Source organism: Pangasianodon hypophthalmus, chromosome 12 (genome assembly GCF_027358585.1).
Source record: "Pangasianodon hypophthalmus isolate fPanHyp1 chromosome 12, fPanHyp1.pri, whole genome shotgun sequence".
In the NCBI taxonomy this organism is placed as follows: domain Eukaryota; kingdom Metazoa; phylum Chordata; class Actinopteri; order Siluriformes; family Pangasiidae; genus Pangasianodon; species Pangasianodon hypophthalmus.
In genome coordinates, this window is record NC_069721.1 from 25070850 (window position 1) to 25087277 (window position 16428).

Consider the following 16428-nt stretch of genomic DNA (forward strand, 5'->3'; position numbering starts at 1 on the left):
TTTGTTCATAGAACTGCTGTATAAAAGCAATATCACACTCAAACTACAATCATGCTGTGATCACCTGTCATTACCTGTAGTCTCGTGCCTACAGCCGAATCACAGCCGTGCTGGTATAAATGCTTTTTAAACAGTTTTAGGGGCCTAATTTTTTTTTTTCTTTCAAAATTTTATCCCAACACCACCAAAGGTGTAAGTCTGACTCATACACAGCACAAGGACTAGTCTAACACTGCAACTAGCAACACCCTAGCAACCCCATGCAATACCATAGCAACCACACAGCAATCACCTAGTACCCAACTGGGATATCATTGCAATGAACTAGCAAACACCTGGCATACCATAGCATTGACCTAGCAACCACCTAGCAACACCTTAAAAACCACATGTAGTATGTTATCAACCACCGAGGAACTCCCTCGCAACCACTGTGTATTCTATAGCAACTGCCTAGTAAAACCCTAGCAACCACCTGTGATACTATAGCAATGATCTTGCAACCACCTTGTAACACCCTAGCAACCACCAGCAATGCTCTAACAACCACCATAGATACGGTAACAAACTAGCAAACACTTGTAATACCACAGAAATGACCTGGCAACCACCTGCAATATTATAACATGACCTAGCAACCACCTAGCAACCATCTGGAATGCCAAAGAAATAACTCCGCAACCACTTAGCAACACCCTGGCAAACACCTGCTATTCCATAACATCAACCTATAAACCACCTAGCAACATCCTATTCATTTTTTGTGACATTTGGCCAGTGGTAGGCCTGTTAAGACAATGAGCGAAGGGGAGTTTAATGAAGATCTGATGGCTCATCTGATGTTTTGAGATGTGTAGCAGCAGCAACCTTCGCCTTCGATCAGTCTCAGCACACTTCCTGAAATTTAAACAGGTCATCATTAGTGTTGGAGATGCACTCTTCACTATAACACACACATTACTGTGGGTAATTTTGTAATCAAAATAAAATAAATCATACAGTAAATAACAACAACCTGCTCCTTCTTATTATTATGTGACACATGACTCTTTTTGTGGAAACTGAATCGTACTGAAGAGTGACGCTGGATACTGAACGTGATTAAGAAAGTAAAAGAGTCAAATGAGCTTGAGTTTGAAAATAAATCTTGCCGGGGGATGGGTGGGGGGGGGGGGGGTGTTTGGATATAGATTATATCATTGTCATCACATTTATTACTATGTTTCCAGGTATGTCAAAATCAAAACCTGCTGATAGCTTGGGAGATGAAGCGAAAATGGATTGTTTGCTGGGTATAAAACTCCTGACGCACCTTTTCAGGACTCTCACTCAACCTAACGCTGAGCTGAAGCCATCACAGGAGAGAAAACAGGTAAGAATTAACACATTTCTAATTTTTTTATTCAGCACCAATAATCCAATTCAAAAGAAGTTAAAGAATTTTCAGCTTTACAATTTATTGGAAAAATGCTCTAATTAAATGAAACATAACCAGTTAAGTTTAAGATGAATGGTCACTTGTCCCAAGAACTCATTTACAGTGTATTATATAAGTAATAAACACTGTGTGTATTGGAGTTACAGTAAAATACTGAGGGATGGGGTGGTGTGATTTATTTTCCAATAACAACACATCCCTAAGTGGTTTATTCCTCTTATCCCACTGCAATTTATCAGTGATTACATTTTTTATCTATCAAAGAACAACACACCATACTTTTTTAGAGTTCCATTTAATGTTGTGGAATGTCCATGAAACAGGTTAGTTCCTGTTCTCACTTACATTATAGCAGCTATAAACAGTCCTTCCCTCACCAGCCTCTCTTTTTTCTCTCTTGAATTTGATAATATCACAAAAAAACACAGCTTGACATGTTACCAAGCAACCACAAAGAAGCGTAAACTCCTCTGTCCTGAAGATGTTGTACAACTTAAAGTTTTCACCAGTTCGAATTCACCAGTTGTTGCTGTTGTTCTTCGGCTGCTCCCATTAGGGGTCGCCACAGAGGATCATTGGTCCGCATATTTGATTTGGCAGTTTTTACTCCAGATGCCCTTCCTGACGCAACCCTCCCCCATTTTATCTGAGCGGCACTGGGAGTGCACTGTCTTGTTCAACCCCAGTAGCTGGGGCTGGTTCCCTGGCCGGGGAAGCGAACCAGAGCCGCGGTGGTGAGAGCGCTGAGGCCTAACTATTATTCCTCCAGGGACCACTACAATTCATCAGTAATGTAGTATAATAAAAATAATTTTCACTCACTCACTTTCAGTAAGCGCTTTATCCTGGTCAGGGCCGCGGTGTATCCAGAGTCTATCCTGGGAACTCTGGGAGTGTGGTGTGAGATCACCCGGGATGGGACGCCAGTCCATTACAGAGAACCATGCGCACTCATTCACACACACACACACTTTCACACACGCATTCATACCTAAGGGCAACTTATCTAAACCAGTCCAACTACTGGCATGTTTTTAGGATGTAGGAGGAATCCGGAGAAAAACCCAGACAGATATGAGAAAAACATGCATAGAATCTCTGCTATGATTCTTTGTTATTAATTTGAATTTACAATTTTTAGATTTGTGAATACACTTTCTGGCCCAATGACACCTGATTTTCAGTCTTCTGCTTTGTAGGAACATTGACATGGCCAGCAAGGGCAAACAGTGGGTTCTCCTGGCCGGAGGTTCTAAAGGTTGGGAAGACTATGATGTCCAGGTGTGAATACTAAATGCAGTGGCTTAAATTTAGTGTTAGATGTTGTACACAAGTAATGCCAATATGTTATATGATATTTTTGAATTGTCTTTATGTTTAAGATCAGTAAAATAATTTCATTTAAATGACCATCTGTTACAGGCCAACGTGTGCCACGCTTACCATGTCGCACACCAGAATGGCGTTCCAGATGAGCAGATTGTGGTGATGATGTATGATGATATAGCTTATAATGAACAGTGAGTATAGAGCTCTGCAGTAGAAGTGGGCCTTGCCAAACAGTGCGAAAAAATATTAGACTATGCAAATATATTAAAATTATTTCATTGTGATGATGCAAAATACATTTATTTACAGCGCGGCCTACAAACATGGCCGCCAAAGACTACAACTCACAGCCATCACAGACAATCTCACATACACATTCACCCCACTACTGTTTGCACTCACCTGGACTCAATCACACACACAGTATATAGACACCCTCACTGCACATCCACTTCAAGAAGTATATGCTTTGTTTTCATTTTGTTCCATTTGTTACTGTATTTAGATTGCTATTCTGGTTCTTGATCCTGTTCCAGGTTTTCTCAACTTGCTCTTGCCTGACCTAGTTCATGTTGTTCGTTGATCACCTTGAATCTGCTCCTGAATTACAGACCAGGACAAAGACTCAGCAGTCACTCAGTGGCCAGTCCCCACCACAGTGAAGGAGCTACAACACTTTCTCGGCTTTGCCAATTTTTATCGACGCTTCATCAGAGGATTTAGCATTATAGCATTGCCGTTAACTGTCTTCCTGAAGGAGAGAAACAAACAATTGCAGTGGGTCCCAGCCGGTAGCCTTCACCAAGCTCAAGGAAGCATTCATGTAAGCTCCCATCATAAAGTACCTTCCATCAAAGCCATTCATTGTGGAGGTAGATGCCTCAGAATCAGGTGTTGGAGCCATGCTGTTACAGAGATTTGGAGACAAACACAAACACAATTCACAAGGAAGCTGACCCCCGCCGAGCGTAATTATGACACTGGTAACCGAGAGCTCCTCGCTGTTAAGCTGGCCCTAGAGGAATGGCGACACTGGTTGAAGGGGGCCCGACAACTTTTTCACCATCTATACTGATCACAAAAACCTTGAATACATCAAAACTGCCAAGAGGTTGAACTCGTGTCAAGCACACTATGCACTATTCTTCACACGCTTTGACTTCACCATGTCCTAATGCTCCGGCTCCAAAAACAACAAAGCCAATTCCCTGTCAGAGTTTATCCAGCTCCCCCTTGTGAAGTCTCCTGGGAGTGTATCCTGCCCGAGCCCCACTTTGTGGGGGCCTTGACCTGGGACCTAGACAGAGAGATTGGCAATGCCCCAGAGGTGAAAACCCCCAGACAATTTTGTGCCCCCCAACTTCTGAGACAAATTGGTCACGTGGGCCCATACCTCTACCACCATGGGCCACCCCAGCACTCACAAGAACCAGCAGCTACTACAAGGCAACTGGCAGTACAAGGTACTGGTGGCCTAACATGTTACAGGACATCTACAATTTTGTGTCATCCTGCTTAGTATGCACCCAGGCCAAGGTACACCGCACACTGCTGGTAGCCAAACGTCTGCTCTACCAATGCCACAATGACCATGGTCACACGTGGTATATAGATTGTTTTTTTTTTTAAATCCCTCTGCCTGGTACCTCTCCCTAGGCTACCCACAGCTTTCCATACAGCAGAACTAATTTTCAACTACGTCCTCAGTTACTTTGGAATTTCAGAGTATATCATGAGAGACTGGGGGATCCAGTTTACATCAGGTGTCTGGGGTGGCTTCATGGAGAAACTGGGGGTCTCAGTAAGCCTGACGTCTGGCTACCACCCCCAAGCCAGCGGCCAAGAAGATAGGGAGAATCAGGAGATCGGGTGCTTCCTGCACACTTTCTGCTCCAACAGCCAGGAAGATTTGGCACAATTCCTCCCATGGGTGGAATATGCCCAGAACTCTCTCCAACACTCCGCCACCATGCTTACCCCGTTTCAGTGTGTCCTAGGGTACCAGCCACCCTTGTTCCCCTGGAATGCTAACCCCACCTACTCACCCGCAGTGGACAGCTGGTTCTTGAGAAGTGAACAGGTGTAGAAACAGGCCCATCAACACCTGGAGCAAGCAGCCCACCTCACCAAAAAGTTCACAGACAGACATTGTGGAGAGACAGTATTTTATTGGATTTGAAGTGTAGAGGTTTAAATCCAACAATCTAACACTTGTATTGTAACTCATTTATCCTCAATTCTTTATATTCATAAATACTGTATCTGATGTATAATTTAATTATATGCTGAATAAGTATTAATTAAAGGTAATTATATTACTTGTCTATTTCATATTTTTGCGCAGAAATCCCATTCCTGGAAACATTATCAACGTACCAAATGGCCCAAATGTTTACCCTGGAGTTCTAAAGGACTACACTGGAGAGGTAATGTGTTCTGTAATATTTAATAAATAAATACTCTGATTAGGTTATTTTTATTAAGTGGAATTAATCTTTTTTAAATTGTCCATTATCAGGAGGTATCAGCTGAAAACTTTCTGGCTGTACTGTGTGGAGATTCGGCTGCTGTCAAGAAAACAGGACCAAAAAAAGTAATACAAAGGTAGAAACCATCTCTATTACCTTTATTCACAAATTCCACATCTAATTCAGGTGAACATTTAGTCCATATTTTAAATACACTTTTAGGTCACAGCACTGCTGAATTCTGGATTCTGGTCAGAAGATGTTGATTAATTTTCTATAACAGCAGTTATAGACAGTAGTGAAGCTCCAAATTACAGGTTTATATTAATGCACTCATCATCCTCAAACCAGCCCTCCTGGCACTAACAACCATGTCACAGTCAAAGTCACTGAAATCACATTTTTTCACCATTCTGAAGTTTGATGTTCATGAAGACTTCATTTCTAATACCATTTGAGTAACCAATTTAAATATAGTTGCTATTTGACAAATATAATCTGATGTCGCATTTGCTCACTTTTTTAGATGTTGTACAATCGTCTACTGCCCCACTTAGCTTGATAGAGTTATTATTGCACCTCACCTAGTGGTCATGAAAGGGAACTGCCACACGCACTAATAGAGACCCACTGAGGCAGGAATCACACTGCCCCACGGTCGTAGGAGAAGCAGCAGATAAGAGAGTTATTAACAGATTAGACTGGGTAGGCTAGTTCAAAATCATTCCACTGCTGCAAAGATATTGTTTTAATTATGATTATTTGTTATTTGTTATCATCTCTTATCTGCTGCTTCTCCTACGACCGTGGGGCAGTGTGATTCCTGCCTCAGTGGGTCTCTATTAGTGCGTGTGGCAGTTCCCATTCATGACCACTAGGTGAGGTGCAATAAATAAAATGTAATAAAGTGCATCTAGAACTCTGGTGTGTGAGGGTTTGGAGGAAGACTCAGGAAGCAGGCGTAGTTTTAGCTGAGCTCCGGGCTCGCATTTATTCAGCTTATTGACTGGTTAATATCCACACATCAGAAATGTGTGTTTGTACCATGGTGATCGCTTCCCAACACAAAGACTGTGAAATAAAAAAAAAAAAAAGTGTCTCGTTTTTCTAATGCCCAAAGTTCTGGGCTAGTTTCACAAGCTCTGACTGAAGGAGAAGCAGTGGATAGAGGAGTTATTAACAGAGTTGGCTGGGTGGGCTAGTTCAAAATCTCTCTACTGCTGCAAAGATATTGTTTTATAACAAATAATCAGAATAAAGCACAGACAGTGTGTGTATGATGTACAGAACCTTTTCTATTGTTAGATATATTGTACAGCTTGTGAGAAGGAAAGAGAGATTATTGAGTGGTTCATATCCAAACATCAGAAATGTGTGTGTGTACCATAGTGATCACTTCCCAACACAAAGACTGTGAAAAATAAAGAAAAATGTGTCTCCTTTTTGCAAAATTCTGGGCTAGTTTCAGGCCTTTTGTGCAGATTTTGAGATTTTGTAGTTGGGCTGGAAATGTTGCTGAAATAAGGGCATAAGTGAGTGAGACGTTCCCTGTACTTCATTTTGTTTGAGGCTGTGTAGTTATTAATGTCCTCCTGCAACACCAAAATCTATGGTCACAAGCTGCTGCTGCGCAACTGTTCAACTAGCTCATCTGCTGTTTTTAATCAGGGGAAAAAGATTGCTGTTTGTGAGTATTTTTGAGTGATAACACATTGCAATGTTCTTTGACATTAAAATGTGCAAAATATGTGAAGGTTGTAGGATTGTGTTTTTGTTTGTATCGCTAGTTGTTATGGGAGCAATGAAGGAGAAAGAGCTCATCTACAGTCTCCAAACTTTGAAACCCCATAGAATAAACATCACATTTTGTCAACAATTATTACAAATATCTTTTATTATTTAATTTTTTTTTTTCTCTTTCAGTGGTGAAAATGATTCTATCTTCATCTACTTATCAGACCATGGAAATACAGGAATCTTTCACTTTCCTAATTCCACAGTAAGTTTAAATGTTCTCCTCCTTCTGGGCCATTCTCAGAGCTCTTACATAGTTATAGTACGCTTTGCACATGCGGTTGTACAGTTGTAACATCACCGTGTTAATTTGTTTTGATTTCATATCAGTAACTGAATATTAGAAACTGAATATCAGCAAGCAATTCATTTTCAGAGTACCAGATCTTTATAATCATATACTACTGAGGTCATGAAACATAATGATCTTTTATTTCCTGTTACAGCTTTATGCACACGATCTCATTAACACAGTGAAAGCGATGTCAAAGAGTCACAAATTTTCAAAGGTACATATTTTAACTCCTAATTTACATTTTTGCACATTTCTGTAACCCAGAAAAGGTCTTTACTCTGACAGAACAACAATTTCAGAAGGTGGTCTCATCAAAATCAGAGTGTCAGACAAACGCAAGATCATATACAAAATATCAATCAGGAAATAACACAGCTCAGCTCTCACACCAAAGACGGGCAAACTGTGAGGCTTCATTATAACTGAAGAGTTCATGTGCTTTTTTATAGTGTGCAAACAGGAAATGAGTTGAGTGGAGTAAACAAAGAAGCAGTTCAGAAATTTGGAGAGGGTGCCCTCCGGTGGTCAGGAGGGGAAATGGCCTGTTCTAGATGTTAGAATCTCCTTGTTCAGTCTGTTCTTGTGTCCTGTCTTTCATTTCCAATCTCTCTATTCCGTTAAGAATAAATAAAGCAGATCACAGATTATACCACAGCTCTTGTTGGATTCTGATTGGTCCAACGGTGTTGATTATTTTCATATAACAGCCCTGGCCTTAAGTGTTTTATTCCTCTTGTACCACAGCAATTTACAAAAGAGATTTTTTAAAATTTATTTATTAAAGAGTGATATGTCATACTTATGATAAACTTAGTTACCTTTAATCAGCCATTTTCATTGTCACAATTTTCGCTGTTACGCTGACGACGATCAGATTTATTTTAGCACCACAACTTATACCTCTACAATGACTTGTACCCATTGGCCAAAAATCCACAGTGTCAAAACTGTCCAGGTTTTCATTTAATATAGCCTGTTAAATTTCCTTAGCAGTTTGTAATTTGAGTGTAATCTGTTTCAAAAGCACTTTCTTCCATCTCAGAAACATTGCATATCTTCACCCCATGCTTAACAAGACAGATGCAGATATCTTCAACCATGTCATCATATCTTCCTGCCTCATTACTATTAATGAGTAATACTATCTCTGTATTGACATTCCTGACACAACTATACGTCCTCTACAATACATTCCACACTCTGAGCTAGAACTCTTTCTAATTCAACAAAATCTGCTCAGCAGTTTAACACATCTGAGTGTCTGGTCTCGGTCTTGTCTCGTTCTCCCCCTCCTCCCCATCATACTCAGTCTTGACTTAACATGGAGGGAAACAATTTGTGATAATCATGAAGTAAGGACTATAAATGCAAATGCAGGTAACAGAAGTTTTATATAGAATGCAGGAAGACAAATCCACAGAGTTAGACAAAATCATAGTCAAAAAGCACGCAATGGTCAGGTGATGAATAAACAACATGAACTAGGCGAGACTATGAGCAAAAACCAGAACAGCAAAACAAGATCAATTCCAGAGATAAGCGATAGCAAGCTACAAAAAAGGCTCATTATCAACAGGTACAGGACAGTGATATACTTCACAATGTACCAGTGAAGTGAGAGTCCTTATGTACTGTGTGTAATTCAGTCCATGTGTGTTTAATTAGAATAAACGTGAACATGATAGAATTCAAGATGGCTGGGTGTTGTAGTCCTTGGTGGCCATGTTTGTAGGCTAGATTGTAGTCTGGGAGTTGTAGTTGGGCACGGATTCCAGCATTGATGTGACAAGGACCTGTTTCATATACAGTTTCCCTCCCAATCTCTCTCATTTATAAACCGTGAAAATGTTAATAACCCTAAAACGTTCAAATATTTATATTGTTGTATGTGTATTTACATTTGTTTTTGTGTGTGTTTGCTGATCTTTTGCACAACCTGGACAATGTTTGCAGATGGTCATTTATTTGGAAGCGTGTTGTTCTGGATCGATGCTGGATCAGTTGTCTGACAGCAACGGTGAGTACGATGTCTATTTGCTAAAAAGTCACAGTTCTGCCATGTTTAGGTACATGTGTTCTTCTCATGTGTCTGAAAGGCCTTTTCCTTTTGTTTCAGTGTATGCAGTTTCTTCATGCAAGCCTGATGAATATACCTATGCTTGTTTCTTCGACAAGAAAAGAAACACCTTTCTTTCTGATATCTTCACTTTTAACTGGCTTCATCACATGGACACAGTTAGTGTTTATAGTGTTATTTTGAGAAATTATTACTTTAATAAAGTATTGTTTTTACACCACAAACATGTACTTTTTTTTTTACATATTTATAAAATATTTGAATTAGATGCCAGTCATTTTTTCTGTTCTTCTTCATTTCACTCTAAAGGTAAAACTTACTGTGACTTCGTTTGGAGAGCAGTTTTCCTACCTGTTGAAAAACGTGAGTGAGGATGCAAGGAAGGCAGGAGTGACTGAGACACCATGTAACTATGGAGACAAGGTATGTACAACAAAAATAAATGTAGTATTTTAAATGTTTCTTCCTATCATTTTTAAATCCCAATTAAGGAATAAAGTGAAGTATTACATGTATAAAAAAAAATACAAACAATGGAACAATAATACAAATTCCTTAAAGGTTTTGTTCCATAGCAAAAAAATTTTTAACACTGGAAAATGTTGTATTATTTATGAAAAGTAAGGGTTAATGACAATGTTAAATGCTTAGAGTGTTTACTTTGTGTAATGTCGTATTTATTCTTCCTTACTCTGCGTTATTTAGGGCATGCTGAAGTTAATGTTGAGTGAATTATTTGGAGAATCCCCCGTCTCTGTCAGAGAGGCCTACACGTCCCAGCCCCTGAAAGTTCAAGTGTCCGATGTGGTAGACACTACAGAAGTTCCACTGATAATCCAAGAAAACAGGATTAAAAAGGAAAAGGACCTGGAAAAAAGACAGGCCCTGGAAAAACAATATGAAAATCTTAAATGTGTGAGTAAGCCACTTCCACTGTACTGCATTATTTCCCACTAAAAAGTTGATTATCTTCCTATAACAGCATGTCCCCAAGAGTTTTATTTCTCTTATACCACAACAATCTGCCAATGATTACATTTTTTTATTTAGTAAAGGTTGACATGCCATACTTTTTATCTGTTTATAGTTACATTTCATGTTGTAGAAAGTCATGCTTTTTAAGTAGAGATTATTTTCTTGCAGCAAATTTGAAAAAGTGAATATGAACAGCATTAGTCTGTGTAATATCAGAATTCAGCAGTGTTTATTGTTGGGGGAAACAAGGTTCAGGTGTGTCACATCAGCCATTACTCCTCTGGGTCATGTCTAAACCCCGCCTATTATATGCTAAACCCCACCCCCACATGCTACATACATGTTAGATTTTTATTTCAGTAATGAAATTTGCCATTGTGTCAAAAATGTCACTTTAGATGTCTTTAGAGATTAAATTTGTATATTATGATCACATGTGTAGAAGAGGAAGACAATGGATGAAGCGCTGCAGAAGATTGTTGAACGCGCAAACGCTTCACAAGCTCTGACTGGAAAACGTGAGGTGACTCGCACGTACGAACTCAAAGTCGTCGCTGAGCATTTTAGGAAAAATCTCTTCAACTGGGAAAAGGAACCGGTATGTATATATGTACAGCATGTTTGTGTGTGTGTTTCTTTGAGTAACATGACTTGAAGTGTAATGGAGTACAAATGTTAAAGATTATTTCAGACAACAACAAGAAGAAAGACAAATTAACGTTCAACTGCACAATGTTCCCCTAACATTAACATTAATACATTAGTAATGTTAGCTAACTAATCAACAATTTATTTTGTGATTTTCCAAAACAATGAACTGAATAATCACTAATAACTAAATCAAACAACAAGTATGAATCAACAGCTTAATTCATATGCTTTTGGTGGTAAAATTAATAAAAGAGGCTGAATGATGGAACCAGCTGATCTCCTGCTTTGCTCGCGCCACCTGGCGATACCCTCAGGTCAGGCTTACGGTTACTCCCAGGTTCTCCATGCAGCTCGCCCACATGTGGGAGGTGAACTTAGGGCCCTGGTCATTTATTATGTCCTCTGGGATTCCGAAGTATCAGAACACATGCGTGAAGTGTTGTTCCACCATAGCAAAGGTGGAGGGGAGGTTAGGGAGTGGAATCAGGGGTTAGGACTTTGCAATGTAGTCAATGATCACTTGGACAGCAGTGTTACCTCGCGATTCCAGCAGGTGTGAAAAGGGTCTTTGGGGTGTGGGCAGCAGTAGCTGCTAGCCGGCTGGCAGGGTTCGGGACACCTTCACTTGGGCACAGGATGTACAGGTAGACATGGCAAGGTGCACCTCTGTGAACATGTTCGGCCAGCAGTACTTATTCTGCAGTAGGTGGTAGGTGTGTTGGGTGCCAGGGTGACCAGTAGCTATGGAAGTGTGGGCCCAGGTGATGAGTTTGGCTCTCATCTGATCAGGGACAAAGAGCTTGATCTGAGGGCATGAAGGGGGAATCTGCTGCCTGGGGGTGCGAGAGATGGCCTAGTCCAGTTCCCAGTCAATAGCTCCCAAGACACAGGAGGGAGAAAGGATGAGATCCTCACTGCCTTCTCAGGGGTTGGCTGCATGGATGCGGGACAACGCTTCTGCCTTGGTGTTTTTGGAGCTGGGGCGATATGACGGTGAACTGGATCCGGGCAAAGAAGAGGGACCAGCCATGGGTTCAGGCACTTACCTGAACCCGACCTGAACAGTTGCGAAAGAATGGCAACGTTAAGAGTTGAACGATGGAGCTGAAGCCCCAGATGAAGGGGCAATAAAAATTGGGAAATCTGAGGAACCGTTGCAGGTCCTTGATCATCCAGGGTGTGGGCCAGATGACGATGGCAGCCACTTTGGACTAGTCCATGGAGACCCCATCTAGGCTGGTGTCTAGCACAAGCACAAGACAGTGCATTGATGGAACTCATACATCTCCCCCTTCAAGTATAACTGGTGCTCTAGTGACACTGGAGGACGTGGCAGACATGTCAGACATGAGTGTAGAAAGAGGGGGAGTAGATCAAGATGACATTGATGTAGGTGATGATATACTCAAGACATCATTACTCAAGTCCCTCAAGACATTATTAATCAAGTACTGGAACACTGAGGGGGCAGAAGAGAGCCCATACAACATCACTTAGTACACATAGTGGCCAGAGGTGGTGCTAAAGGCTGTCTTACATTCGTCCCCCTCTCTGATATGCACCAGGTGGTATGCATTATGGAGATCCAGCTTGGTAAAGATCCGAGCAGACCAGAGCTGCTCTAGGGCAGTGAGAACTAAAGGCAGAGGGTACCGTTACTTAACTGTGCACTAATTTAGCCACCGATAGTTGACACAGGGTCTGAGACCACCCCCTTCCTTTTCCACAAAAAGGTATGGCCTGATGTACCCCTGCTGGTGCACCTGTTGGATGTACTCCTCCATCACCTGTTGCTCTGCCACATACAGGGGATAGATCTGGCTGTGAAGGTGAGTGGCCCCAGGTAGCAGCTCATTGGCACAATCATAGGGACAATATGGGGACAGCCCGCTGGCCTTGGCCTTGCTGAAGACCTCCCCAGGTCCAGTTACTTGGGGGAAATCATGAGGGGAGTGTGGTTCTTGGGGCTTTCCACAGAGGTGGAGGCTATGGAGAACTTAGGGTCTTGGAGACAGTGGTAGAAACAATACAAGGACCAGCAAGTGAGCTGCTTATCTGACCAGGAGATTTGGGGGTGTGATGCTGCAACCATGGAAAGCCCAGGATCACAGGATGTTTGGACGTGACTGTGACAAGCAGTGCAAATTTTTCATGGTGGAGCATATATAGTCGTGCAGATCATACTAACTTAATCTCTCTCTCTCTCTCTCTCTCTCTCTCTCTCTCTCTGTGCAGTTTGTTGTCACTCGGCAACACCTGCAGGTTTTAGTGAATCTGTGTGAGTGTGGGTTGGAGGTTGAGAGGTATGTGATGAGTTTCATTTTTTCAATATTTAATCTGGAATTAAACATGTCCAGTCATTTGTAATTTTATTTCTAATTTAATTTCTAATTTAACTTCTCATTTGTTTGTTTCCATCAGCATCACTGAAGCCATCAGTACAGTAAGCCAGGAGATTACGTTCTGAAGAATTCACACACGGCTTCACAATCATCATAATCTCTTTAACAGCAATATTTTAACTTTTCCTGCTTTTTTTTTTAGTTTTGTTATTGGTGAACCAAAAATGATCATGATGTATTTGTGATGGAAAAATTGATCAACCTTTTAAGCTTGTTTACTGCAACTAAAATCACATAATCACAAAGCCTCTCAGAGACCATAATAAAGAACTTGGAAGGAAACAACTGTCTATTTGTCATTTGATGCAAAGATGATTTGAACATATATTATGACTTGAATTTAAAAAAGTTATATTTTAATTCTCAACAATTTAATAGACAGATTTGTAAGCTGGGATAGTAATGTTTCTTATTCTTCATTTGATTTCAGTAAACTGTGACGTGTAGCCAACTATGGTGACCCATACTCGGAATTTGTGCTCTGCATTTAACCCATCCATGCACACACACAGTAGTGAACACACACACACACACCATGAACAAACACTCGGAGCAGTGGGCAGCCTTTTTCAGCTCCGGGGAGCAGTTGGGGGTTCGGTGCCTTGCTCAAGGGTCTCACCTCAGTGGTGGTATTGAGGGTGGGAGAGAGCGCTGGTCATTCACTCCCCACACCTACAATCCCTGCCGGACCTGAGACTCGAACCCACAACCTTCAGGTTCACCTTCGGGTTGCAAGTTCGAGACTCTAACCATTAGGCCACGACTGTTTTAGTTACATACTCATTTAGTTACATACTCATACACACATGTATCTCATTTACTGTGTAGATATAAATGCCATGTACTCATTTACTGATTAGTGTGGAGTATGAAAAGGGTAACATTTCATCAAAAACATGTTTTACTGTTTTGGAATTATTAAAAACACTGTTGACAGCACAGCTTGAATATCTGTAATGTTGCGTTTTTAAAATGAGAAAGAGCACCAACTCCTGTTTTTGACAGCCAATGAACTGGAACATTAGGCATTTAATGGCATTTTACAATAATTCCTATATGCCAAAGTCTCATGCTACAGAGTAATTTATGACGTAAAAACTGACAAACCACTGTTTTTTACATCACAAAAAAAATTAACTTGTTTGTTATATGGTCACATGTGACCCATAATTTAAAAAGTAAGCTCTAAAGCATGGATGGAAAAAATATGTATATATACTCCTCTAAGAAGAACAGAAGGAAAAGAGATGAGAGTTTCAGGAAAAGAATAGATATCTTACAAACTATACTGCTGTTTTGTTTTGCACACTTGTTATTTTACTTCACTCTGACCACTTCCTCTACTCAGTTCCATTTGTTCTCAGCTTCCCAAGTCTTTGTCGTCAACTATGTCTTTTTGTATTTTTAATTCCTGTTTTTTTTTGTTTTGTTTTGTTTTTTTTACATTTTATTAATTTCTTATTTATATTTGTTAGTAAAATTGACAATAAGTACAAACAAAATGGAAAATAAATGCATTTTAAAGATTTATGTTTTTATTTTTCCATTTCAGGATAGAAACAAAGTGTTGTTATTTCACTATTTTAATTACTTTATATGAACTACTCTGTCTCACACTTACACACTCTAACACACATCACATTCTACTGAACTGTAACACATTAACACACTAAACATGAGAGTTAGAGTAAGTTCTATAGTACATAACCTGAAGAAACATTATCAGATTAATCAGATTAAAAAGAACAACATTTCGTTTTAATTATGTTCACCAGAATTTTAATTTCAATTCACTTCCAAAAAGAGAAATTCCCATTGTGCTTCCGATTGTCACCCCAGTGCCAAGAAACTTTAGCTTTACTTTAGTGGGGCTAATTTTGACACCAGTATCAATCCCCAGGCCCAGCTTCACTTTAACAGGACCAGCTGCAGCTGATACACTTCCTAGCTGAGCTCGAGCCATGGCTCCTGCTTCCAGCAACATGTTAGCTTCAGCCTCTACAGAAGCATTTGGACCTCTAGCTCCAACTGAAAAGATGCTCCATGATGCTCCAGCTCGTCCTACACCAGCCTCGGCTACAGCTCCGGCTTTAGGAATACGCTTCCCTGGTTCGTTTTCAAGCCCACATGCATATGCGTCCCCATCTGCATACACGCCATCAGCAAACGCGTCTGCTGGTCTGTCGAAGTTATCGATCATTTCTAAGATTCCCAGTGCGTCAGGGGCTGGAATATGTTTTAAAAATGTCAGAGTTCTTTAAAAATTATGAATTAAACAAACTGATTTACACTAGAAGCTTTTTAACTTAGTTAATTAGTGATTTTCAAATTAAAGAGCTTCTGTTCATATGGCTATGGGATATGGCTCTTTGTTTGACAGAGACGATGTGGTTAGAATGATGAGTTTGATTGAAGTGTTTTAGATAACATCATACTTCAAATCCAGAGATTTTAATTAAGATTATTCTGGAAAAAGTACATTATTTCAGAATATTAAACAAAATTATTGAGTGCAATTTTTCACCAATGTTGAATTTTGAATGTAAACATTATTTCTTCTTTTTCTTTTAATTGGATGTGTGTTTATTGGCCTTATTTTGTGTTCAATACTTTGTAAAGTGGCATTAGATGCAAGACATTTTTTTTATTGTGCGCTTACCTCTCTTACGTGACATCTTCATGTAAAAACACTGGCTGGAAAAATACACAATGAAAAAGAAAGGCAGAATGAGCCTATGCTAAATATGAGAAATGCAAATATAGAATTACAAAAAAAATATATATTGGGTACATTATTATTACATTAGCATGTTGTTTCATTACAACCTTACAACCTTAATTGTGTTTGTTGTCATTTTTATCAATAAAGTGAAGAATGCAAATAATTGTGATCATTTTGGATTTTTTTCTTTTGTTGTTATTGTTGATGAAACGTAAAACTCCATGATAATGAGTATTTTCATAAGCAAAATTGACAAGAATAATATGGTGTTGGTAAC

The 16428-nt window shown here is 39.9% G+C and overlaps 1 protein-coding gene across 1 annotated transcript; it reads left to right on the top strand.

Moving 5' to 3' along the window:
- The first annotated feature begins 1336 nt into the window (after positions 1-1336).
- On the top strand, positions 1337-13701 carry LOC113527241 (legumain-like). The gene is made up of 14 exons (XM_053238413.1): positions 1337-1372; positions 2638-2719; positions 2861-2958; positions 5112-5193; positions 5286-5371; positions 7159-7234; positions 7476-7538; positions 9278-9341; positions 9441-9559; positions 9711-9824; positions 10107-10316; positions 10819-10974; positions 13263-13330; positions 13449-13701. Exons 2-14 carry the CDS (start codon positions 2648-2650, stop codon positions 13492-13494), a joined length of 1254 nt encoding a protein of 417 aa, XP_053094388.1. The 5' UTR covers positions 1337-1372; positions 2638-2647; the 3' UTR covers positions 13495-13701.
- The last annotated feature ends 2727 nt before the right edge of the window (positions 13702-16428 follow it).